Genomic DNA, 27,415 nt, shown 5'->3' with positions numbered 1-27,415 from the left:
TAACTTCCCTGAGCCTCAGTTTCCTCAAATATAGAGTAAGTGAAAATAAAATAAAAAAAAAATAGCTAACATCATACATAATGGTGAAAGACTGAATGCTTTCTCCTTTACATCAGGAATAATATAAGGATGTCTACTTTTACCACTTTTATTCACTAGTGTACTAGAGGAACAATAAACAAAAAAGAAATAAGAAATTAAAGGCACCAGATTAAAAATTTTAAAGTAAAACTATATTTGCAGTTGACATGATCCTATATGTAGAAAATCAAAAGGAATCTACAATAAAACAAATAAAATAAAGAAGTTATAATAAACTAGAAACAATGCAAATGTCCATTAATTGGTGAGTAAATAAACAAAATATGGTATATCCATACAACAGAATATTAGACAATACAAAGGAATGCTTATATATGCTATAATATGGGAAAAAAATATATGCTAAGTGAAGGAGGCCAGATGTAAACGACTACAAATTGTATGATTTCATTTACATGAAATGTCCAAAAAAGACAAATTTATTGAAGACAGAAAGCAGATTGGTGGTGGCAAAGGCAACTGACTGTAAATGGGCTCAAAGAACTATTTTAGGGTAATGGCAATGTTCTAAAACTAGACTGTGGTGACTCTAAATATTTACTAAAAAATAATAAATTATTTATTTAAATGAGTGATTTTTATCTAAGTAAATTATACCTCATAAAAGCTACTTTTAAAAAATCAACTAGAGTCACTGATTTATTTTTCTATATATACAAGACAAAAAAGAAAGGAAACAGAGTTTTAGGATTCTCTGGGTGACAAAGAAAGGTGACCATTTATGTATTGTCTCAAGTTGGACATTTACTAGAATATTATTAATCATGAGAACCAGATAGCACAAAGGTCATTTAGAAATAGAAGACTACATTCCTCAGCAGATAGAATAACTTTAGAAGTTCTGCTGTTTCAAAAAAGTTTCTTCCCAGACAACCTTCAAGGACATTTTAATGATTATGAAATAAAAAATAGGATTTCACTATTCTGTTGAGCACCTTATCATGTGATTATTAGCAATTCACATATCTTCTTTGGTGTGATAACTATGCAAATATTTTCCCTATTTAAAAAATTAATTTGTCTTATTATTGAGTTGCCAGAGTTCTTTATGTATTAAGGGTACAGCATTTTTAGTCTTAAGCTTTATCTAAAAAGTTTATTCTAAAAGGCTTTATTTTTTAGAATTTTGTGGTTTTTTTAGCCCCTACATCAATATTCATCCTATATGTCCAGAGTTCCTTTTGTTTCTAGAACTGCTAATTGGGATGACTTACAGTTTCAAAGCCTCAGAAATTTCATTTGCTATAACTAAGAACTGTAGGTTCTAAATAAATATATGACTCTTTTTTAAGAGAAAAAAATACAATTTTTACAAATGAATACAAGGCCTGTAACATTCTACTTCAACAATGTAGATGTGGTGGCCATCTGTATATTCACCACAAGAGAAGGGTCATGAGAATCACTACCAATCAGCCCTGTCATCATTAAGACACTGAACCAAAGCCAGAAACTGCCTACCTACAGATTCCTCTTTCAACCAAGGGGGAAAAAATGTCTTGCAATGAGAGCTCAAGAGTCCTGTGGTGATGCTATGATTGTTAAAGAAACAGACTCCAAGCCAGCAAGCATGCTGGCTTAGCTCCTGGTAAGATGAAGTCTATAACCTCCTGCCTACTTGGTCTTTCACAGTAATACACAGCAGGGTTGTGTATTTTTTCTTTCCCCTTTTTCCTTTCAGCTTCATTTCATGATCTGGGAAGCTCTACTTCGTCTCTTCAAGCAGTAAGCTTAAACCCAGTTCCCTCCTTTTTTATTAATACACTGCTTGCTTTCAAACCTGGAACCCATGGCTTTCACTCTACGTGGCAGTTTGTTACCTTCTCTTCCATTTTTGATTACAGAATGTTTATTCTGATGCTAAGTCTGCTTTTATTTTTTTGGTTTTATAGTTTCATCATCATTGCTAACATATTCAGAGTAAATGAACAGGTGGATCAAAGAAATTTAATATGCCACTTTTATTGGAAATCCTTCATGTATGTTTTTATCTTACATTCCCAGTAAGCCTAGTTCTGTATTCTTTATTTTGTTTTTACTAAAGCATAAACTATGAACTCATTTCAAATAATTACCAACCCATTAAAGAATATTTTCATATATTATCATTTATTTCAAATATGAAATACATATTTAAATTACTTACCAATACTATGAAACTGCCATCGCTGATGAATTCTTTCTGGAAGAAGTTGTAAAATTTTCTAAAAATCAATATGAATAAAACAAAGAAAAGTATGAAAAGCAAGTAACACGTCCTCATTTTGAGCAATGTGAAAAATTAAACAAAGAGCTTACACAAAGCCTTTAAGAGTTTCTTACATAAAAGACAGTATTACAAATACAAAATAGTCTTTGAGCTAATCTGATGGTACTGGCACTACTTTAGCGCCGGCATACTGATTAGTATTTGAGAACTCCAGAAAACAACAAGCTATACTAACAAAGACTTGGAACAGGAAATTAATGAAATTTATCTTTTACTATGATGTGAAAAGTAAGTATACTTCTCTTTAGTGGATAAATACTAACTTTAATATATATATATATATATTTTTAACATCTTTATTGGATTATAATTGCTTTACAATGGTGTGTTAGTTTCTGCTTTATAACAAAGTGAATCAGCTATACATATACATATATCCGCATATCTCCTCCCTCTTGCATCTCCCTCCCACCCTCCCTATCCCACCCCCTAGGTGGTCACAAAGCACCGAGCTGATCTCCCTGTGCTGTGCAGCTGCTTCCCACTAGCTATCTATTTTACATTTGGTAGTATACTTTTAAATGCTCATTTACTATTCTTAGAATTTCTGCATTGTGGATACTACTGATATGTTTTAAATTCTTTTAGATATTAATATTTGTGAAGTTTTCTCTCCAAGCAGTTTTTTTTTTTAAATAAATTTATTTATTTACTTCTGACTGCACTGGGTCTCTGTTGCTGCAGGCAGGCTTTCTCTAGTTGTGGCAAGTGGGGTCTACTCTTTGTTGCGGTGCACGGGCTTCTCATAGTGGTAACTTCTCTTGTTGCGGAGCACAGGCTCTAGGTGCCCAGGCTTCAGTAGTTGTGGCATGCGGGCTCAGTAGTTGTGGCTCACAGGCTCTAGAGCGCAGGCTCAGTAGTTGTGGCACACAGGGTTAGCTGCTCCACGGCATGTGGGATCTTCCCAGACCAGGGCTCGAACCCATGCCCCCTGCATTGGCAGGCGGATTCTTAACCACTGCACCACCAGGGAAGCCCGGTCTCCAAGCATTTCTTTCTCTTACTTTGATAAATCCTACAGGGAAAATATTTTGCTTCCACAAAAATCCTATCAAATACTTGTACTAAATTAATTCACGTGAACCCAAAGATACTTCTATGTTATGATGGCTATGGGTATGAGAACAAAATTTTAAGATTCAGGAGCCCTATAGTTAAGCTAACACATACAGACTTCCACAAGTTGGGAATAAACACTTTTTACATATAATACTTTCAAAATTTTGTCTTTATTTTCCTTTATATATTGCACCTGCGTGGATTATTCTAGTTCAACAGCTGCCTTATTATGCTGCTGAACTACGTTCTCAACACTCATCTGCTTGCTGAATGACATTTGTGTGCGTTTGTTATTATTGCAGCTCTATTATAATTATTTAGAATCACCATTAATTGAATGTTCATAAGGACCAAACACTAGACACTTTATGTAATGATATCTCATTAATCCTCACAACCATCCTAAAAGGAGTGTTCATTGATCTCATTTGAAAAATAAAGAAATGGGTCAAGTAATGTGCTTAGGTTAGAAAAAGGAAAAACGGAGTTTCCAACTTCCATATGCCTATTTCCAAAACTTTGCTTTTATACTATTATGTTCAAAGAACAGTATGCATGTTTTTACACTTCTCTATCTTCCTTTTGATATAATCTTCTTTAGTCCCTCTCATATAAGAGAATGATGAAGAAATTATAAAGTTCTTCACAGATAGATGCTATTCCCACACGAGATACATAAACTTCTTCACCTCTGCCCTCCTATTTCTCTCATACTTAGCCAACAACTGTATAATTATATTTATGGTGGTGTGGAAAGAGATAAAATTATAGAAAATTAAAAAGACAAGTTTGTGAACCACTCGAAAGTACTCCTAAATTATCACTATTATAGTTTAGATTTAATCTCATACAAAATGTAAATTTAAATATATTCATCTTTTTTATTCAGTCATATAAAGATGAAAGAAATCATGTATACTATTAACTACACAGAAGAAAGCAGAATATAAATCCTATGTCATACTGATATTACATAATGATGCTTTTTATTCCAGAAAAAGGAAATCATTTTATTTATAATTTTTTTAAAAGATCATCATTAGTCTCTAAAGGTGGAGGTCAGATATTACTGTCCCCATTATAAGTAGAAAAACATCAGCACACAGGTTAAATATTTTTTCCAAAAGATAAAAATCCTATATCTAACATCTCTTTTCCTAATGAAATTTAGCGACTGATTACAAACATTTCTGTTCAAAAAGTAACAAATGATCAGTATATATTACAAACAGGAAAATAAGTATTATTTTTTAACAGAAGAAATATTCTGAAAGAGTTTCTGTTAACTAGTCAATCATCTCAGTTTCCTGAATATAGGGCAAGCATGAATGTCTGAAGGAACACTTGCCAGGAATTATCATCTTGCTTTCTCTGTACATACTTTTACTCTTTCTCAAAATATTCATGTTTTAATATTTCCCTTGTAAACAGTTCATGCAAACACCTGGGGAGGTAAATATAAGCAAATTCCTCAGGGTTAACAACTAATGAAAATTAACTGCAGAACAGGTACCAACACCAGTTGCTTCTGTCTGGAACTCTTAAAAAAAAAAACCAAAACTTTCTTTTTTCAGCTGTGACTAACTCAGCAACTAAGAGAGAGATCAAATTCTTCAATTCTTCTAAACCATACTAAAATAGTCAACATAAAAAATAGTGAATTATCTTTAATTAGCAGTAGATAGAATAGTTCAATCTTTAGAAACTGATTTCTAAATTCTTTACTATGCTTTTCAAGACACAAGGTCTAATTCTGACTTTCTCCAGTTCTCTAAAATTCTCAATAAAGATCAGAATACTCCTATCACTATTTGATTTGAAAGACAGAATGAAGAGCATGGGGTTATTTGAAAAGCATGTGTGTCCCTCATTTTTATCATTGTGCCAAAAATGAAACAAATTTTAGCAGAGTATCAAATGTTGTTGCTTCCTTCTGTTTATTTAGCAATAAAAATGTGTCCCACCCCAATCCAAAGCAAATGCAGTAGAACAACAATTTATAAAATATTTAAAACTATTTTATATAAGTTTTCAATGAAAAGCAGTTAAAGCAGAAAACTCCTTAGGTATGTAACAGTTCTATGAATTTACCCTCTCAAGTAATAATGTTTTGTTGTTGTTGTTTTTTAATTCTCCATTTGTGTAAATCTCCCAGAAATTAAAATTTTCATGTTTGCAAACACAGTGAATATTGTACCAACTGTGGTATCAAATCCATAAAAACATAATTTTATCTGTACCTAAAAATAATATGTGTACCTCAGAAAATAATTAAGAATTAAGTCAGTTATATTTTTAGGTTAAAACATGCAATTAAGTTTTTGAAAAGCATGGTAGATTCACAGTGTTTGTTAATATTCAATATATTCCTTTGTATATTCCAAAAATTAATTTTGGAAAAAAAGTTACATTGGCAGCTACTTACCTCAAAAATAAAAAGTATAGCATCCAATTCCTCCCTTTGAGACTTGTGACCTAAAACATTTTTATAGAAAAATATTTTAAACATTATCATTTTGTCCTCAATGTCAACAACCACTTAAAAAGCTTAAAATATTTCAAGCACTGAAGTTTTTTTTCTCATTGATTCTTTAATAAAATGTTTAAAGTATATTCTGTTCAATGTATAGACAATATCATAGCATCTCTCTCTACTCTTTTTAGACAGCTAAATTTAGATTCTACATATTTATGTCTAAAAACAAATCATAATATATTGTGGAGAACTCTAAATGAACTCTAAAAATGAATTTATGAAAATGACTGCTCAAACCTGACATATGCCCCTAGGGCAGAGCAAAGGTGAGAAAACAAGTAAACCTGACCAGAGAAAAAAGAAATCTAAGCCTTCTCAAAATAATAAGGATATTACTTCTAACCCATAGTGTGAGAGGGGTGTTCTACAAGCTGTCTAACAAAAAGCAGTGAAATAATACTAAAATTCCAATGTCCAAGAGTATATTTTTAAGTGAATGTTTATGACAATTATTTGAAATATCAACATAAGCCAAGACTGATTTTAACATCTTACCTTTCTGTTTAAGACTAGCTTCAATGGTAACAAAATTCTCAAAAAACACATAATATATATGTGAAAAATGTTGGTCAAAAAACTGTTTAAGATCGATGGACTCTGCATTCTCTGAAAAATAAATGAAAACAGTTTTTAGTGATTACTATTTATATCATGTTCAGCAAGTATTTATTGTGGCATGTTTCCTTCAAAAATGCCAAAGAACTGCTCTTAAAATTCTATTAAAATATTTAAGAGATGTGTTTATATATTTATATCCTTGTTCTCACAACTTTAGCTTTTAAAGATTTTAATTTTAAAAACTGGTCAAATCAGGTTATCATAATCTTTGTTTACTAAAAGAAAACAATGCCTCAGAAAGTTTTATCCAAAATCATTAAAAAAGAAGTCAAGTTCTATTTTCAATTCACAGCTATGCTCTCCTAACTTTTCCCCCAAGACAGTTAAAAATCGGTATTTCTAAGAGTAATAATACATGTCTAAAATACATTTACTTTAAATATCTAACAATAGGCTTTGCAAATAGGCACTTAAGTATTATAAAACTCAGGTAATACTGTTCTCTAAGAACTGTCAGTATAGTCCAAGGCAGAGAAACTGAACATTTAACTGTATGCAGAGCAGAAAGTGTTGGGTACTAACACAAAATTACTTTCAAAACTCAATGAGGGGTGAAGGTGGGGAAAGAACAAATGCCTGACAGAGAATGTATTATCTGAAAAGACCTCTATGGACAGGAAGGACTTTGGACATAAAGTGGTGGGTTTGAATGAGAAAGACATTCTCGGCATAAACAAAGACATTGAAGTGAGGAAAGCAGGATAGGATGCAGAAAAATAATTCATTTTGGCTAGCTTTGAGCATTTTGATAAAAATAAAATAGAAAAAGTATCCTTGATATGTCAAAAAATATCATAAGTGCAAACTAAGGAAATGGGATTTATTATTTAAAGCAAGATATCTACATCGTAGGTGTATATGTACTTATGCATTTTATTGTTTGGCTTATTTTCGGGGGGGTGAGAAAGTTGGGGAAAAGGGGAGGAATTAAGAACTTTTACTTTATATACTTCCTACTACTCAAATTCCTTTACAAAAAGCATGTCTCTTTTATAATAAACAAATTTGAAAAAAGCAACTGGAAGAACAAAGATTTTTTTGAACCTGGGAGTAAAATGAATAAACTACTAACTGCTGATAAACTCAAGTTAAACATCAATTAATTTCTTGGAATGCTCTAAGGCTGAATGGAAGATTTCAGAATAAAGTTAAATAGTAACAACATACAGACAGCACTTTAAACTCTGGTGTATTATCTTACCCTATGAATATTCATAAATCTTTAATGACATCTCATCTATGGAATTTTCCAAGACTGTTTCCCTTTTGTTTTGCCCTCCCCAAGGAAGGAATGGATGCCCTCTCCTCTCTATTCCCTTGTGTTCTCTACATTTCTCTCTCATGGAAGTAATTATGTCTCAAGTGTTTCCTGGTCTTTTTTCCAGGACTAGTCTATAGTTTCTTTAGGATAGAAAGTGTGTCTACCTTAGTATTTCCAAAACCTAAGCACAGTGCTGAGCACATATGTACTCAAATGTGTTTTATTATTAATCAAATAAATTATTTTAATGTTATTGTATTCATTTCGTAGCTTGGAAATTTTTATCTTGGAAAAGACTGCATAACCTACTGACAGGCAAAATAGCCCTGCTTCATCTTGACTGGAATTAGAACACCCAGATTCCATTCCTACCTGTAACACTATCTGTGTACATTTTCACAGAACTAGGGGAAAAAACAATAATAATGGCTAACACAAACAATGTTTTCTATATGCCAGAAACTCTTCTAAGTCCTTTATAGAAATTAATTCCTAAAGTCCTCAAAACAACACTATGAAATAAGTACTACTATTATCCCTAACTCTAAAGATGAGAAAACAAGTATAGAGAGTTTAAGTGATTCAGTTAGTAAGAAACAGAGTCATGGATTTAAACTCCACACAGTCTGGATTTAGTGTCCATGCTCTTAACCTCTATGTTATTCAGCTTCCAGTGTAATATTGATACATCTATAAGAAAAATAAGAAAAGAACACTAGTAGTTTATCTGTTATCTGCTTGTAAGAAGATAAGAATAACTGTCATTGAATACTAGTTAAACATATTTTAGAGACTACCAAAATAAAACACATATACTGAGATAAACAGGAGAAGTATTCTGTTTTCCCCACTGAGTAGTTTGAAGTAACAAAGAACTATGAAATGAGAATGAAATAGACTGCTAAAATTACCGCTGAAATTCCTGAAATTAATGTTTCAAACAAAACTAATGTCCCAGGGGAAAGAAGAAAATGAGAACAATAACAAAGCAAAACAAAAAAGTCAAAACAAAACAAAAGCAAACATGAATCAACTCAAGATTTTGCAACATAAATTTAGGAGCCAAGATAGTCTCTCTCAATTTCCTTCCCATGGTACAGCATGTTACACAAAGCCTGGAAACTACATACTTGCTAATAAAAAATACTGCATCAAAATTAGGTCAATTTGTTTTTTACTCTGTATCTATTTGTAATGAACTAGTTAGCAAATAAAAACTCTTATAAAACATTTTTGTTCACCAATTCACAAAATTTACATAGTGGGGGAAAACCGGAAAAAACACAAAAAAGGTGGATATAAGAGAATAAGAAGGTTCACTTATTTAAAAAGAAGTCTCTCTATAAAACAGTAACACAGAAGAAAGGAAAATATAAAAGGAAGGAAATCCACAAAGAAAGAGATTATGGAAAAACTTCTACCCAATACCTTTCCCCCAAAAATGCCCCAAACCCTTTATGTTTTCTCTTTTTGTGAATGCCTCCAGTACTTTTAGTCAGCATGGCTCCTAATTATGTCACATTAGTTAGTACAACTGTCCCTCGGTATCAGCAAGTGATGGTTCCAGGAACCCATCAGATGCCAAAATTGGAGAATCCCTTATATAAAATGACATAGTATTTGCATATAACCTATGCACATCCTCCCACACACTTTACGTCACCTCTAGATTACTTATAATACCAGACACAATGTAAATGCTATGTAAATAGTTGCCTGGGTGCGGCAAATTCAAGTTCTGCTTTCTGGAATTCTCCAGAATTTTTTTTCCTGAATATTTTTGATCCAAAGTAGGTTGAATCTGAGGATGTGGACCCACCCCTCCAAAATGGAGTGCCAACTGTATCATTCTCTTACAGATACTGGATGCTCTTTGGGAGCAGAAAGCATGCCTTAGCTTCTTTTACCTTTCTAATTTTTTCAAAATTTTAATCTGAGGAAGTGCTTTGCATAGTGCTAAACTGATGGTTGGCACTTAAAAAAAGTTTAAGCATTCAAAAACTTCCCCCATTTTTAGAAATACTTCTGTTTGATTTGTAATGTTTGTAAATTAGTATTTCCTTTAAAAAATCAAATAAACATTTCAACCACAAATTAAGACTGAAGTTTCTGAGGTTTTAAAAAAACTTATTCAGGCTTAGGACTGCTTTGAAGACCTTTGGGAATACTAACCTTAAGTAGCAAAACAGTTCTAGACTTCATTTAGTATTCACAAATAAAATTTCAGATGTCTCTAGGATCTTTTTATGAATAAGCTTCAAGAAGCTAATTAATATATTTACTTCCTACTACATCTTTTGAAGACATCTAAGCTCTGTAACAAATCTATAATTAAAAATTACAAAATTCAGAAGGCTAGTTTACCTGACCTTAAATTTCAGACACCTGTACTAAATACTTCCCTAGAAAAGTTATCACATAACCCATGCTAGATGACCAAAAATTCAACAAATTTTGCAATACCATCATTCTTCTTCCTCATCTATAAAAAAAAAAAGCCACCATTTAGAACTTTTCCTCAAATGATGGCATTATAATACACTAATCTGTGAAGTGTATCACAAGTAATCTGCTCCTGATAATAAAGCACTGAACAATGCAAATTATTGCCTTAAAATAATCAATAATAATGAGGACTGATCCAACAATACAGTGAATAACACAAAAAACTCTCTCTAATTGAAGAGACACAGAAATGCTGGATAAAAACAAATAATACAAGCTCAAAAAAAAAAAAAAGGAAGAGGAGAAGGAGTAGAAGTGAAGAAAAGAGAGTAAGTAGGGGGCTTCCCTGGTGGCGCAGTGGTTGAGAGTCCGCCTGCCGATGCAGGGGACACGGGTTCGTGCCCTGGAGCGGCTGGGCCCGTGAGCCAATGCCACTGAGCCTGCACGTCCAGAGCCTGTGCTCCGCAACGGGAGAGGCCACAACAGTGAGAGGCCCGTGTACCGCAAAAAAAAAAAAAAAAAAAAAAAAGAGTAAGTAGGAAAGGAGGAAGTGGGATGGAGGAAGAGGTGTCATGAGGGAGAGGAGGATGGTGAGAATGCGGTATAAAGGCAGGGAGGGGTTGAAGGGGAAATATGTAGGAAAGGAGATGGGAAGGAAGTAAGGATGAGGAGAAGGGAGAATGGGTAAGGGAAAAGAAACACAAAAATGTAGTATTAAGATATAAGCAATATGGAGTCAAGCACAAATAAGGGGGGAAGTAGAAGGGAAAAGTAGGAAGAAAACAGAAAGAAGGTGCAAGAGAAAAGAAGGGCGGTAAAACCACACAAACAGGCTGGAAAATTATAAACAACACATTATCAAGTTCTAAGTAAAGAGGAGGGTATATGAGAAGGGAGAAGAAATTGAGAAAAGGGAGGAAGAGAGGACAAAAGGAAGAAACAGAGAAATAGTAAGTTGGAAGACAGACTGATGCTATTACTCAGAATGTAGCACAGAAAAATAATAAGATGGAAACAGACTGCCTGAGAAGTCCCAAGAACAAAGATAAAATGTAAGCAATATTCAAAGAAATAAGGTCTGAGTACTATCTAAAATTGGTGAAATATGTAAATAAATCTTCAGACTGAAAAAGCACAGTGATTCCCAAGCAGGATGAACACAAATCCACAGTCACATCCTAACTCCAAAAACAAAATGGAAATATTACAACCAAGAAAAGTTACCTACACAGAAATATCAAAACTAACAACAGACTTCTCATCAGCCCAATAGAGGCAAGAAGACAATGCAATTTTATACTGAAAGAACTAAGGGAAAATAATAGTCATCATAAAATTCTTATTCAGCTAAACTACTGTTCAATAAGATGAACATGAAAATAAAGAAAAGGCATTTTCTAACATAGAGTTTAACACTTAAAAACTCTCACTCAGGGGCTTCCCTGGTGGCGCGGTGGTTGGGAGTCCGCCTGCCGATGCGGGGGACGCGGGTTCGTGCCCCGGTCCAGGAGGATCCCACATGCCGCAGAGCAGCTGGGCCCGTGAGCCATGGCCGCTGAGCCTGCATGTCCGGAGCCTGTGCTCCGCAATGGGAGAGGCCACAACAGTGAGAGGCCCACACACCGCAGAAGAAAAAAAAAAAATTAAAAAATTAAAAAAACTCTCACTCAAAGAATTACAAAAGATAGATTTCTGAACGAACAGAAATAAACTCACATGGAAGGGTGAGAAGCAAGAAGCCAAGATGAGCTAAGAAACTGGAAAATGTGTGGGTAGATCTCAATGAGCACTGACTGTTAACAAAAGTACTAATGCAAAAGGTTACTAACAAGGAGGAAGTAAAATAATAGGCAATAATGTGAAAGATGAAACAAATGCTGGAGAAAGTATTTTAAGATCTTATTTTATTTAAGAGGACAGTAGAAACAGTGATGAACTCTAGACTTCAATATTAGTATGCTATTGAAGTTTTCTGAGTTACCAATAAGAGAATAACAACAATGCATAACTTCTAATCATTAGAAGGGAAAAAGAATATAGAGAAGCTTATCAATCTAACAGACATGAGTAAAGAAAAGCACCCCAAAAAAGTGAACGAGATGACGGAAATCAATATAAATATACAAGTAATTACAAAAAAGTTAATGGATTAAATGCCACAGTTAAGAGAGAGCTGTAATCATACTGGATTTAAAAACACACACAAAAGTCAAGCTACAAAGTATTTACTAAGAAAAGTATTTTTAACCCAAATACTAACCAAAAATACCAACAGTGATTGCTCAAAAAGAGACAAAAAGTAAACATTAAGGCAAGAATTAATACAATTAAAGAGTTCAATGTATTTTGACAAAAGGCTCTATTTACCAGGAAGCTTTCATTTCAATTTTGTATGAAGAGATATAAACAGCAAAAGCTGATAGATTTCTAAGGAAAAGCAAACCCATTTATAGTGTGGTAGCTTTTAACACATCTGTCTCATATTTAACAGAAGTAAGTAGTAAGTATACACAAGATTTGAACAACAAAATGAGCACTTTACCTGTAAAACTCTAAATTCAAGAGACTATAAGTCTTCCCATGTAAAAGTAGGGTATTTATAAAAACGGAACTATTAGGGGCTTCCCTGGTGGTCCAGTGGGTTAACACTCTGCACTCCCAAAGCAGAGAGGCCGGGTTCAATCCCTGGTCAGGGACCTAGGTCCCGCGTGCCGCAACTAATAGCTCACATGGCGCAACTAAAAAAGCCCACATGCCACAACTAAAAAGAGCCCACATGCAGCAAGGAAGATCCTGCACACAGAAACAAAGATCCTGAATGCTACAACTAAGACCCGGCACAGCCAAATAAAAAAGTAAATAAATAAATAAGTAAATATTAAAAACAAGAAAAGTTTAAAAACTGAATTACTAAGGACACAAACTAAATAGAAAACGAACCAAGAATAACTTAGCACATACCATGCTCTCTGACCAAAACGAACTAAAATTAAGAATTAACAACTAGGGAATTCCCTGCTGGCACAGTGGTTAAGAATCCGCCTGCACGAGGAGGAGCTTCAACATGGCGGAAGACTAAGACGCGGAGATCACCTTCCTCGCCACAAATACATCAGAAATACATCTACATGTGTAAGACCTGGGTACAGGTCTTACACTCACAGAAGACCTCAGACTTCCCAAAAAGCAAGAAACTCCCCAAGTACCTGGGTAGAGCAAAAGAAAAAACAGAGACAAATGAATAGGGACACGACCTACATCTCTGGAAGGGAGCTGTGAAGGAAGGTTTCCACACATTAGGAAAGCCCTTCGCGAGCGGAGACGGCGGGTGGCGGAGGGGGGAAGCTTCGGAGCCACGGAGGAGAGCACAGCAACAGGGGTGCGGAGGGCAAAGTGGAGAGATTACTGCACAGTCAATCAGTGTCGACCAGCACTCACCAGCCCGAGAGGCTCGTCTGCTCACCCGCCTGGGCGGGCGGGGGCTGGGAGCTGAGGCTCGGGCTTCGGAGGTTGGATCCCAGGGAAACGACAGGGGTTGGCTGCATAAACATAGCCTGAAGGGGGCTAGTGCACCACAGCTAGCTGGGATGGAGTCCGGGGAAAGGTCTGGAGCTGTCGAAGAGGCGAGACACTTTTTCTTGCCTCTTTGTTTCCTGGTCCGCGAGGAGAGGGGATTAAGAGCACCACTTAAAGGAGCTCCAGGGACGGGCGCGAGCTGCGGCTATCAGCGCGGACCCCAGAGACAGGTATGAGACACCAAGGCTGCTGCTGCAGCCACCAAGAAGCCTGTGTGCGAGCACAGGTCACTATCCACACCTCCCCTCCCGGGAGCCTGTGCAGCCCGCCACTGGTAGGGTCCCGTGATCCAGGGACAACTTCCCCAGGAGAACACACGGCGTACCTCATACTGCTGCAACGTCATGCTGGCCTCTGCCGCCGCAGGCTCGCCCCGCACTCCATACCCCTCCCTCCCCGCGGCCTGAGTGAGCCAGAGCCCCCGAATCAGTGGCTCCTTTAACCCTATCCTGTCTGAGCGAAGAACAGACACCCTCAGGCGACCTACATGCAGAGGCGGGTCCAAATCCAAAGCTGAACCCCAGGAGCTGTGCAAACAAAGAAGAGAAAGGGAAATCTCTCCCAGCAACCTCAGGAGCAGCGGATTAAATCTCAACAGTCAAGTTGATGTACCCTGCATCTGTGGAATACCTGAATAGACAACGAATCATCCCAAATTCAGGAGGTGGACTTTGGGAGGAACGAAATATATTTTTTTTTCCGTTTTTCTCTTTTTGTGAGGGTGTATGTGTATCCTCCTGTGTGTGATTTTATCTGTTTAGCTTTGCTTTTACCATTTGTCCTAGGGTTCTGTCTGTCCGTTGTTTTTCGTTTTTTGGTGTTTTTGTTTAGTATAGTGTTTAGTGCTTCTTATCATTGGTGGATTTGTTTTCTGGTTTGGTCACTCTCTTCTTTCGTTCCTTTTCTTAATTTTTATTACTTACAAAAATTTCTTTTTAATAATTATTTTTTATTTTAGTAACTTTTATTTTATCTTCTTCATTCTTTCTTTTTTTTCTCCGTTTTATTCTGAGCCGTGCGGATGACAGGCTCTTGGTGCTCCAGCCAGGCATCAGGGCTGTGCCTCTGAGGTGGGAGACCCAAATTCAGGACACTGGTCCACAAGAGACCTCCCAGGTCCACATAATATCAAAGGCAAAAATCTCCCAGAGATCTCCATCTCAACGCCAAGACCCACCTCCACACAACGACCACCAAGGTGTAGTGCTGGACACCCCATGCCAAACAACTAGCAAGACAGGAACAGAACCCCACCCATTAGCACAGATGCTACCTAAAATCATAAGGCCACAGACACCACAAAACACACCAACAGACGTGGACCTGCCCACCAGAAACAAAAGATCCAGCCTCATCCACTAGAACACAGGCACTAGTCCCCTCCACCAGGAAGCCTACACAACTCACTAAACCAACCTTAGCCACTGCGGACAGACACCAAAAACAACAAGAACTACGAACCTGCAGACTGCGAAAAGGAGACCCCAAACACAGCAAGTTAAGCAAAATGAGAAGACACAGAAACACACAGCAGATGAAGGAGCAAGGTAAAAACCCACCAGACCTAACAAATGAAGAGGAAATAGGCAGTCTACGTGAAAAACAATTCTGAGTAATGACAGTAAACATGATCCAAAATCTTGGAAACAGAATGGAGAATATACAAGAAACATTTAACAAGGAACTAGCAGAACTAAAGAGCAAACAAACAATGGTGAACAACACAATAAATGAAAATAAAAATTCTCTAGAAGGAATCAATAGCAGAATAACTGAGGCAGAAGAATGGACAAGTGACCTGGAAGATAAAATAGTGGAAATAACTACTGCAGAGCAGAATAAAGAAAAAAGAATGAAAAGAACTGAGGACAGTCTCAGAGACCTCTGGGTCAACATTAAAAACACCAACATTCGAATTATAGGGATCCCAGAAGAAGAAGATAAAAAGAAAGGGACTGAGAAAATACTTGAAGAGATTATAATTGAAAACTTCCCTAATATGGGAAAGGAAATAGTTAATCACGTCCAGGCAGCACAGAGTCCCACACAGGATAAATCCAAAGAGAAACACACCAAGACACATATTAATCAAAGTATCAAAAATTAAATACAAAAAAAAATATTAAAAGCAGCAAGGGAAAAACAACAAATAACATACAAGGGAATCCCATAAGGTTAACAGCTGATCTTTCAGCATTAACTCTGCAAGCCAGAAGGGAGTGGCAGGACATATTTAAAGTGATGAAGGGGAAAAACCTACAACCAAGATTACTCTACCCAGCAAGGATCTCATTCAGATTTGAAGGAGAAATTAAAAGCTTTACTGACAAGCAAAAACTAAGAGAATTCAGCACCACCAAACCAGCTTAACAACAAATGCTAAAGGAACTTCTCTAGGCAGTAAACATGAGAGAACGAAACACCTACAATAACAAACACAAAACAATTAAGAATATGGTAATAGGAACATATATATCAATAATTACCTTAAACGTAAATGGATTAACTGCTCCAACCAAAAGACAGAGACTGGCTGAATGGATACAAAAACAAGACCCGTATATATGCTATCTACAAGAGACCCACTTCAGCCCTAGCAACACATACAGACTGAAAGTGAGGTGATGGAAAAAAGATATTCCATGCAAATGGAAATCAAAAGAAAGGTGGAGTAGCAATTCTCATTATCAGACAAAACAGACTTTAAAACAAAGACTATTATAAAAGACAAAGAAGGACACTACACAATGATCAAGGGATCAATCCAAGAAGAAGATACAATTGTAAATATGTATGAACCCAACATAGGAGGCACCTCAATACATAAGGCAAATACTAACAGCCATAAAAGGGGAAATTGACAGTAACACAATCACAGTAGGGGACTTTAACACCCCACTTTCACCAATGGACAGATCATCCAAAATGAAAATAAGGAAACACAAGCTTTAAATGATACATTAAACAAGATGGACTTAATTGATATTTATAAGACATTCCATCCAAAAACAACATAATACACTTTCAAGTGCTCATGGAACATTCTCCAGGATACATTATAGCTTGGGTCACAAATCAAGCCTTGGTAAATTTAAGAAAATTGAAATTGTATCAAGTATCTTTTCCAACCACAATGCTATGAGACTAGATATCAATTACAGAAAAAAATCGGTAAAAAATATAAACACATGGAGGCTAAACAATACACTACTTAATACCCAAGAGATCACTGAAGAAATCAAAGAGGAACTCAAAAAATACCTAGAAACAAATGACAATGAAAACATGACGACCGAAAACCTATGGGATGCAGCCAGAGCAGTTCTAAGAGGGAAGTTTATAGCAGTACAATCCTACCTCAGGAAACAAGAAACATCTCAAATAAACAACCTAACATTACACCTAAAGCAATTAGAGAAAGAAGACCAAAAACACCCCAAAGTTAGCAGAAGGAAAGAAATCATAAAGATCAGATCACAAATAAATGAAAAAGAAATGAAGGAAACAATAGCAAAGATCAATAAAACTAAAAGCTGGTTCTTTGAGAAGATAAACAAAATTGATAAACCATTAGCCAGACTCATCAAGAAAAAAAGGGAGAAGACACAAATCAATAGAATTAGAAATGAAAAAGGAGAAGTAACAACTGACACTGCAGAAATACAAAGGATCATCAGAGATTACTACAAACAACTATATGCCAATAAAATGGACAACCTGGAAGGAATGGACAAACTCTCAGAAATGCACAACCTTCCGAGACTGAACCAGGAAGAAATGGAAAATATGAACAGACCAATCACCAGCACTGAAATTGAAACTGGGATTAAAAATCTTCCAACAAACAAAAGCCCAGGACAAGATGGCTTCACAGGCAAATTCTATCAAACATTTAGAGAAGAGCTAACACCTAGCCTTCTCAAAGTCTTCCAAAATACAGCAGAGGGAGGAACACTCCCAAACTCATTCTACGAGCCCACCATCACCCTGATACGAAACCAGACAAAGATATCACAAAGAAAGAAAACTACAGGCACGGATGAACATAGATGCAAAAACCCTCAACAAAATACTAGCAAACAGTATTCGACAGCAAGTTAAAAGGATCATACACCATGAGCAAGTGGGATTTATCCCAGGAATGCAAGGATTCTTCAATATACAGAAATCAATCAATCAACGTGATACACAATATTAACAAACTGAAGGAGAAAAACCATATGATCATCTCAATAGATGCAGAGAAAGCTTTCGACACAATTCAACACCCATTTGTAGGCATAGAGGGAACTTTCCTCAACATAATAAAGGCCATATACAACAAAGCCACAGCCAGCATCGTCCTCAATGGTGAAAAACTGAAACCATTTCCACTAAGATCAGGAAGAAGACAAGGTTGCCCACTCTCACCACTACTATTCAACACAGATTTGGAAGTTTTAGCCACAGCAATCAGAGAAGAAAAAGAAATAAAAGGAATCCAAATCGGAAAAGAAGAAGTAAAGCTGTCACTGTTTGCAGATGACATGATACTATACATAGAGAATCCTAAAGATGCTACCATAAAACTACTAGAGCTAATCAATGAATCTGGTAAAGTAGGATACAAAATTAACGCGCAGAAATCTCTTGCATTCCTATACACTAATGATCAAAAATCTGAGAGAGAAATTAAGGAAACACTCCCATGTACCACTGCAACAAAAAGAATCAAATACCTAGCAATAAACCTACCTACGGAGACAAAAGACCTGTATGCGGTAAACTATAAGACACTGATGAAAGAAATTAAAGATGATACAAATAGATGGAGAAATATACCATGTTCTTGGATTGGAGGAATCAACATTTTGAAAATGACTATATACCCAAAGCAGTCTACAGATTCAGTGCAATCCCTATCAAACTACCAATGGCATTTTTCAAGAACTAGAACAAAAAATTTCACAATTTGAATGGAAACACAGAACACCCTGAATAGCCAAAGCAATCTTGAGAAAGAAAAATGGAGCTAGAGGAATTAGGCTCCCAGACTTCAGACTATACTACAAAGCTACAGTAAGCCAGACAGTATGGTATTGCCACAAAAACAGAAATTTAGATCAATGGAACAGGACAGAAAGCCCAGAGATAAACCCATGCGCATATGGTCACCTTATCTTTGATAAAGCAGGTGACAATATACAATGGAGAAAGGCAGCCTCTTCAATAAGTGGTGCTGGGAAAACTGGACAGCTACATGTAAAAGAATGAAATCAGAACACTCCCTAACACCATACACAAAAATAAACTCAAAATGAACTAAAGACCTAAATGTAAGGCCAGACACTTTCAAAGTCTTAGAGGAAAACATAGGAAGAACACTATTTGACATAAATCACAGCAAGATCCCTTTTGACCCACTCTTAAAGAAATGGAAATGAAAACAAAAATAAACAAATGGGACCTAATGAAACTTAAAAGCTTTTGCACAGCAAAGGAAAACATAAACAAGATGAAGAAACAACCCTCAGAATGGGAGAAAATAGTTGCAAATGAAGCAACTGACAAAGGATTAATCTCCAAAATATACAAGCAGCTCATGCAGCTCAATATCAAAAAAACAAACGACCCACTCCAAAAATAGGCAAAAGACCTAAAAAGACATTTCTCCAAAGAAGATATACAGATTGCCAACAAACATATAAAAGGATGCTTAACATCAGTGAGCAGTAGAGAAATGCAAATCAAAACTACAATGCGGTATCACCTCACACCACTCAGAATGGCCATCATCCAAAAGTCTACAAACAATAAATGCTGGAAAAGGTGTGGAGAAAAGGGAACCCTCTTGCACTGTTGCTGGGAATGTAAATTGATACAGCCACTATGGAGAACAGTATGGAGGTTCCTTAAAAAACTAAAACTAGAGCTACCAGATGACCCAGCAATCCCACTAGTGGGCACATACCTTCAGAAAACCATAATTCAAAGAGTCATGTACCACAATGTTCACTGCAGCACTATTTACAATAGTCAGAACATGGAAGCAACCTAAGTGTCCATGACAGATGAATGGATAAAGAACATGTGGCACATTTATACAGTGGAATATTAGCCATAAAAAGAAGCGAAATTGAGTTATCTGTAGTGAGGTGGATGGACCTAGAGTCTGTCATATAGAGTGAAGTAAGTCAGAAAGAGAAAATAAATACCGTATGCTAACACATATATATGGAATCTAAAAAGAAAAAAAAAATGGTTCTAAGAACCTAGGGGCAGGATGAGAATAAAGACGCAGACATAGAGAATGGACTTGAGGACACGGGGAGGGGAAAGGGTAAGCTGGGACGAAGTGAGAGGTTGGCATGGACATATATACACTAACAAATGTAAAACAGATAGCTAGTGGGAAGCATTCACATAGTACAGGGAGATCAGCTCGGTGCTTTGTGACCACCTAAAGGGGTGGGATAGGGAGGATGGGAGGGAGATGCAAGAGGGAGGGGATACAGGGACATATGTATACGTACAGCTGATTCCCTTTGTTATACAGCAGAAACTAACACACCATTGTAAAGCAATTATACTCCAATAAAGATGTTAAAAAAAAGAAGAGAAAAAGGTAGAGGAAACAGATGAAATTAATTTGAATATATTATATTTAACCAATATATCAAAAATATTATTTCAATATATAATAAAAATTATTAGTGACATAAAAAAACCCTTAAACACAAAGTAAAATAAAAATTATTCTCTTGCTTTCAAAGATTCGACATAGGCACAGAGGAAATGAGGAGATACAGTGAAAAAGATAATCTTATAAACAAAGATACAATGTCTGATTTAAAAGCAACATCAATTCTGTTTTATCAAACATACCAGAAGCATAGAGACATAAAGATAAGGCAAACAGTTATAATCACTTATGTTTACTTAATAGTTTACATTTGCATAGATAGCACTTTTACAGTTACACAAACATACCTTATTCATTCTCCATGAATATATATATATATATATTTTTTTTCGATATGCGGGCCTCTCACTGTTGTGGCCTCTCCCGTCGCAGAGCACAGGCTCCGGATGCGCAGGCTCAGAGGCCATGGCTCACGGGCCTAGCTGCTCCGCGGCATGTGGGATCCTCCCGGACCGGGGTACGAACCCGTGTCCCCTGCATCAGCAGGCGGACTCTCAACCACTGCGCCACCAGGGAAGCCCTCCACGAATACATTTTTGAAATAGGTATATTATTTCCACTTTCTGAGGAAATTAAGCCTGAGAGAAGTTAGGTAACAAGTCCAGGTCACACAAAGCTATTAAACAGTTCCAAATCAGCTTTTCTGATCCCTCAATCAACACCACCATATTAGCTACACTTCAGGCAGTACACCAAAGCATAATATAACCTTGTGGCCAATTTTAATCAAATTCATTCTGAAAGAACGGTATTTTTAAAGAATTATTTGAAAGCTACACAGTCCTGTAGAGGCTGAGATAGATACTCTGAAGTTTTAGGATAGTGAAAATTTTTAGTTTGCTACTTCATGACCTCTTGCCTGAATTTTATTAGTAGCCTCCTACCTAATCTCACACCATTTGAAGGCCACTTTTTATCCGTCCTCCACATATTGCTACCAGAATAATTTACCAAACCTGAGTCCAACTACCGGTATCACTCATCAGCTTAAAATACTTAAGGCATTTCCCACTGTAAACAGGATAAGCCTGGGTTCCTTCACATGATATACAAGTCCTATTTTTCTTCCCTAACTTCCTAATATCTGTCCACTACCCACTACACAGTAAGAAACTAAATTATGATACATCCATACAAATGAATAGGCAGCCACTAAAAATATTCATAAAAGAACATTTTAATAAAACTGAAAAACATTAAGTATAGTTTAAAAAGCAAGTTATAAGTAGGTAATATCAGCGAGTTAGTGGAATAAGGAACTCTGAAAATCTTTTCCTCCATTAAAAACAGCTAAACAAAAGCAAAAACAGTAAAAGTCAACCTTTTCATAGACCTGGAAATTAATCAAAAGCTCGCAACAATCAAGCACATTTTTTCAAGAAAAATGGATGAATCTCAATAAGAACAGTTAGCTCTGTGGCATTTCAAACTTACTGTGTTCCCATTCCCCATCCTCATCTCCATAGCAGCCTTAAAAACCAACAGCCCAGGATCACAGTGAGAAACAGCAGCCTATGGGTCACTGGAGGAGTCAGAACAGAATTGGAGTTCTTTCAAAGCTTCACTCTAAGAGAAATGTCATTATTTGACTTATCTAGCTGCTCCTTCGAAAATCCAGCTTGCAAAGCTTGTCTTTATTTGAGTAACTCAGAACTCACACAAGGCAACAGCTTTTCCCCTGGAGACATTTGTGGAAAACAATCAGTGGCAATTATTTAACACCACAGCTGCCTGAGGCAGCAATCACTGATGAGGCAAACAACTAACCAAAAAAAAACTTAAAAGGAAAAATATAGAGAATGTGCTATCCATAGGGAACTTTAAAGAGCTACGACATATTAAGGGGAGTATAGAAAGCCATGAGCTGAGCTGCAAGCATACTAAGGAAAGTCTGGAAAAAGATTTAAACTTTCACCTCTGTCTGATCTTGAGGTTACACAAGAAAGATGTGAAGGCTAAAAAAGTATTGTAAACGGTTTCTTGAATACTGACAGTATGTCCCAATACACACAGAGAGCTCCTTCGCAAAGACTAGGAAACTTACTGACTCCAGGCTTGTAAGGAAGTATCCGTGCAGGCATTAGCTGACCACTAAGTTGAACGAGTAAAGAATGTGGTGGTCACATAGGAGAAAGAAAATACACTGCACATAGTTCAGGAAAGTCATTAAAGAATCACACAGCAACAATAACAACAGAAACAACAAACCCTGGGGGAGAGGGAGAAAGTGGTTTCCAGAGTTGCTGTATTATTTAAAATGTCAGTTTTTCAACAAAATTACAAGACACACAAAGAAATAAGAAAGTATGCCCCTGCCGTGGTGCAACTAAGCCCGTGCACCACAACTGCTGCGCCTGCGCTCTACAGCCTGCGAGCCACAACCACTGAGCCCACGTGCCACAACTACTGAAGCCACATACCTAGAGCCTGGGCTCTGCAGAGAGAAGCCACTGCAACGAGAAGCCCATGCACCGCAACAAAGAGGAGCCCCCACTCATCGCAACTAGAGAAAGCCTGCGTGCAGCAATGAAGACCCAAGCAGCCAAAAATAAATAAGTAAATATAAATAAATTAAAAAAAAAAAAAAAGGAAAGTATGCCCCAGCTCTCACGTGGAGGCAGGGAAGTTTGGCCTTTGGGAATGATCACTAAGACTCAGAAAGGAGACCTGGGCCTTGGGCTCCCAGAGAAAAAGAAGAAAAAGAAGGTAGTCAAAGAACCAGAGACTCAATACTAGGTTTTAAATAGTGACAATTACTTCAGAGAGGTTTGTCCCACAAGAGCCATACCACCCTCGAAGAATGTGGTCCAAGAGCAGGCACCCAAAATGCCTCTAGTGAAGAAAAAGAACTGTCATAGCCCTGTGAGGAGCCCCTAGAACCTGAGGCCACGTTACATGCTGGACGGACTGAGCTGTCACCCAGCCGCAGGAAGCAGGCACTTGGTCCATCCAAGTCACTCAGTGGGGAAAAGAGGAAGTCCATGTCCCCTGGCTTGAGGGTGAAGACCTCCCCAGACCCCATGCAGGTCGAGGAGGTAACCACAGCTGGCAAGAAGCTCAAAAAACACAAGAAGGAGAAAAAGGCCCAGGAAGCTACAGCCTTCTCAGCCAGGGACCCTTGGTTCTGAGAGGCCAGGGATGCTTTGTACACTTGCTCAGTTGGGAAAGATGGCATCTGGAAGCAGGCAGCCTCGGGACAGAAACAGAAGTAGGGGAGCCCCAGGGAACACAACGTGAAGATGAAGCAACATGAAGATGAAGGAGAAAAAGAAAATCCACCAGGAGGGAGATACCCCTCCTGGGGCACCCTGAGCTCTCCAGGTCCGGGTTGAGCAGCCCTAGGAAAGAAAGTAAAAAGAAGCCAGTCAAAGTTGAAGCTCCAGAATACATCCCAACAGGAGATGGCCCCAAGGCTCCTGTGAAGAAGAAAATGAAGTCCAAGAAAAAAGCAGAGCAGGCAGACATTGAGGAGCCAGCTCTGAAGAGGAAGAAGAGGCAGGAGAGCAGAGTAGGAGGAGAACCTTGGGATGAGGAGCACAACACGGACTTGGAGGTGGTGTTGGAAAAGAAAGGCAACAAGGACAACGCACACATAGGCCAGGTGCGGCCTGGTCCTCATCCCTCCAGTGCATCTTCCCTCCCCTAGATGCACGCTCGCCTACTGCCAAGCCACAAGATCCTGGTCCCAGAGGCGTTAGGGACTCCAAAGGCCACCAGGCCAGCCTCTGCCACACCTCCAGCAGCAGGGAGCCCGTGGTCTCCAACACTTCATGCCACGACTTTGGCTGAGGGGCTTTCTGGTCCTTCAGAATCCCAGGCTGAGGCTGTCCTCCTCGTAACTGCTGCAGGGGGAGAAGAGGACACGTGCTCTGCCTGACCCACGCGTGACCACCTCCTCGCCTCCACTCAGGAGCATTTTTTTTTTGCCTTTCGCAGCTTTATATAAATATAATTGACATACAATAATCTGCACATATTTAAGGTGAACAATTTGATGAGTTTTGACATATGTATGCATCCAGGAAACCAGCAATGATTAAGGTAATGAACATACCCATGATTTGCAAAAGATTCCTTGTGCCCCTTTGTAATCCATCCCTTCCTTCCCCATCCCCAGATAACCACTACTACTCTGTCACTATGAAGTAGCTTGCATTTTCTAGAATTTGTATATAATTGGGATTATAGAATATTTACTCTTTTTTTTTTTTTTTTTGCGGTACGCGGGCCTCTCCCGTTGCAGAGCACAGGCTCCAGACGTGCAGGCTCAGTGGCCATGGGTCACGGGCCCAGCTGCTCCGTGGCATGTGGGATCTTCCCGGACAGGGGCACGAACCCGTGTCCCCTGCATCGGCAGGTGGACCCTCAACCACTGCACCACCAGGGAAGCCCTACTGTGTTTTAAACTGGCTTCTTTCACTTAGCATAACCATTTTGAGATTTATCTATATTGTTGCATGTATCAATAATTTGTTCCTTGTTATCAGCTGTCCAATATTTCTAGCATTGTTTGTTTTGATGTTAAAAACATTTTCAATTCTCAGTTGAATTGCCTAGGCACCTTTGTAACAAATCAACTGACTATGACCAAAACAAAACAAAAGCATGCCCCATGTACAGGAGAAAGATCAGTCAATAGAAACTGTCCCTGAGGAAGAACAAACATTAGATCTACTAGGCAAACACTATCATCTGTTTTAAATATGTTCCAAAAAATAAAGGAAACCATGTCTAAAGAACTAAAGGAAAGTGTGAGAATGGCACCTCACCAAGGAGAGGATATCAATAATGAGGTAGAAATTATGTTTAAAAAAAAGAGTTTAGGGCTTCCCTGGTGGCACAGTGGTTGAGAGTCCACCTGCCGATACAGGGGACACGGGTTCGTGCCCCAGTCTGCGAGGATCCCACATGCCACGGAGCGGCTGGGCCCGTGAGCCATGGCCACTGAGCCTGCGTGTCCAGAGCCTGTGCTCCGCAACGGGAGAGGCCACAACCGTGAGAGGCCCGCGTACCGCAAAAAAAAAAAAAAAGAGTTTAAAAGTACAATACAAAATGAAAAGTTCACTAAAAGCTCAATAGCACATCTGAACTGGCAAAATAAAAAAATTAGCAAACTCAGAAGATTAAGTTAGTTGAGATTATCCAGTCTCATGAACAGAATTTAACAATAATGAAGAAAAATGAACAGAGCCTCAGAGACTTCTGAGTCACCATCAAATGCAGCAATACACATACAACAGGAGACCCAGGAGAGAAAAGAGAGAAAGAGACAGAAAAATTTCAAGAAATAATGGCTGAAATTTTTCCAAGTTTCATGAAAAACATTTATGTGGACATTTAAGAAACTCAATAAATTAGAAGTAGAATAAACTCAGAGACCCGTATCTAAGCACATCATAACAAAACTGTCAAAAGATAACAATAAAAAGAATCTTGAGAGCACCAAGAGAGAAGCAACACATCACTTAACAAGAAAGCCTCACTAAGAAAAATATCTGATTTGTCATCAGAAAACAGGAAGGCCAGAAGTCACTGAGATGACATAGTCAATGAGCTTAAAGAAAACACCTGGCAACCAGGAATTCTATACTCAGCAAAACTGTCCTCAAAAATTAAGGCAAAATTAAGGCATCCCTAGGTACACCAAAACTGAGAGAATTTGTTGCTAACAGCTCTGCCCTATAAAAATTACTAAAGTGAGTCCATCAAGATGAAATGAAAGGATTCTAGATAGTAACTCAAATCCACTGTAAAAAACACTTTGACCTGTAAATGAAAAAACAACATACCAAATATACGGCACCCCACAGTGCTTAGAGGTAAATTTATAGCTTTAATAAACACCTTGATGCAGGTCTCAAAATCAATAACCTAATGTTCCACTTTAAAAAACTAGAAAACAAAAAGCAAAAGCATGCAGAAGAAAGGAAATAATAAAGATTAGAATGGAGATAAGTAAAATAGAGAAAAGAAAAACAATACCAAGGAATCAATGAAACCAAAATTAGTTCTTTGAAAAGATAACAACATTGATAAATCTTTGGCTAGACTATCCAATATAAAGAGAGATATGATTCAAATTACTAATCTGGAAAAGAGAACATTACTACCAATCTTACAGTAATAGAAAATATCTTAAGGGGATACTATGAGCATTTGTTGTTAGCAAGTTAGGTAACCTATATGGAATGGACAAATTCAAAGAAAAGACATAAAATGAACTACCAAAACTGACCCAAGAAGAAATAGAAAATCTGAATAGATCTATAAAAAGTAAAAAGAAGGACTGAGTAATAAAGAAAACTGACCTCAAAGAAAAGTCCAGGCCCAAATGGCTTCATAGGTGAATTCTATCAACTCTTCCAAAGAATAAAGAAGAGAACACTTTCAAACTGTATCAGTGAGGCCCGTATTACCCTCATTCCAAAATCAGACAAAAACATTACAAGAAAAGAAAACTACAGACCCATATTCCTTATGAATAAAGACACAAAAATCCTCAACAGAATACTAGAAAACTGAATATGGCAATATATTAAAAGAATTATACATAATGACCAAGTAGGATTTATCCCAGAATGCAAGGTCAGTTCAACATACAAAAATCAATCAATGCAATACACCATATTAATAAAAAGGTCAAAACCTACGTGATAGTCTCAACAGACACAGAAAAAGTACTTGACGATAGTCAACTTCCCTTAATGATAAAGAAACTCAAAAAGTTAGGAATAAAAAGTAATGTCCTCAAACTGATGAAGGGCATCTATGAAAAACCCACACCTAACTTCATACTGACTGGTAAAAGACCAAAAGTTCTACCCTTAAAAACATGAACAAGACAAGGATGTCTGCTTTTGCCACTTT

General features: G+C 37.3%; 1 protein-coding gene and 1 pseudogene across 2 annotated transcripts in view; one reads left to right on the top strand and one right to left on the bottom strand.

Annotated features, from left to right (window-relative positions):
• Positions 1-27,415, bottom strand: part of RALGAPA1 (Ral GTPase activating protein catalytic subunit alpha 1) — a 220,967-nt gene that overhangs the window by 169,557 nt on the left and 23,995 nt on the right. Inside the window, exons 2-4 of the mRNA XM_082647208.1 lie at positions 6,462-6,572; positions 5,856-5,905; positions 2,249-2,306 (exon numbers count right to left, since the gene is read on the bottom strand). Of these exons, the coding sequence (XP_082503334.1) occupies positions 2,249-2,306; positions 5,856-5,905; positions 6,462-6,572 (219 nt within the window). The remainder of the gene's footprint in view (positions 1-2,248; positions 2,307-5,855; positions 5,906-6,461; positions 6,573-27,415) is intronic.
• Positions 23,159-24,194, top strand: LOC309818488 (lysine-rich nucleolar protein 1-like; annotated as a pseudogene). The gene has a single exon. The product of its transcript is annotated as a lysine-rich nucleolar protein 1-like (transcript).

This window comes from Grampus griseus, assembly GCF_964374135.1.
Source record: "Grampus griseus genome assembly, chromosome: 2".
NCBI lineage: Eukaryota > Metazoa > Chordata > Mammalia > Artiodactyla > Delphinidae > Grampus > Grampus griseus.
This window is presented reverse-complemented; position numbering and strand designations above follow the sequence as displayed.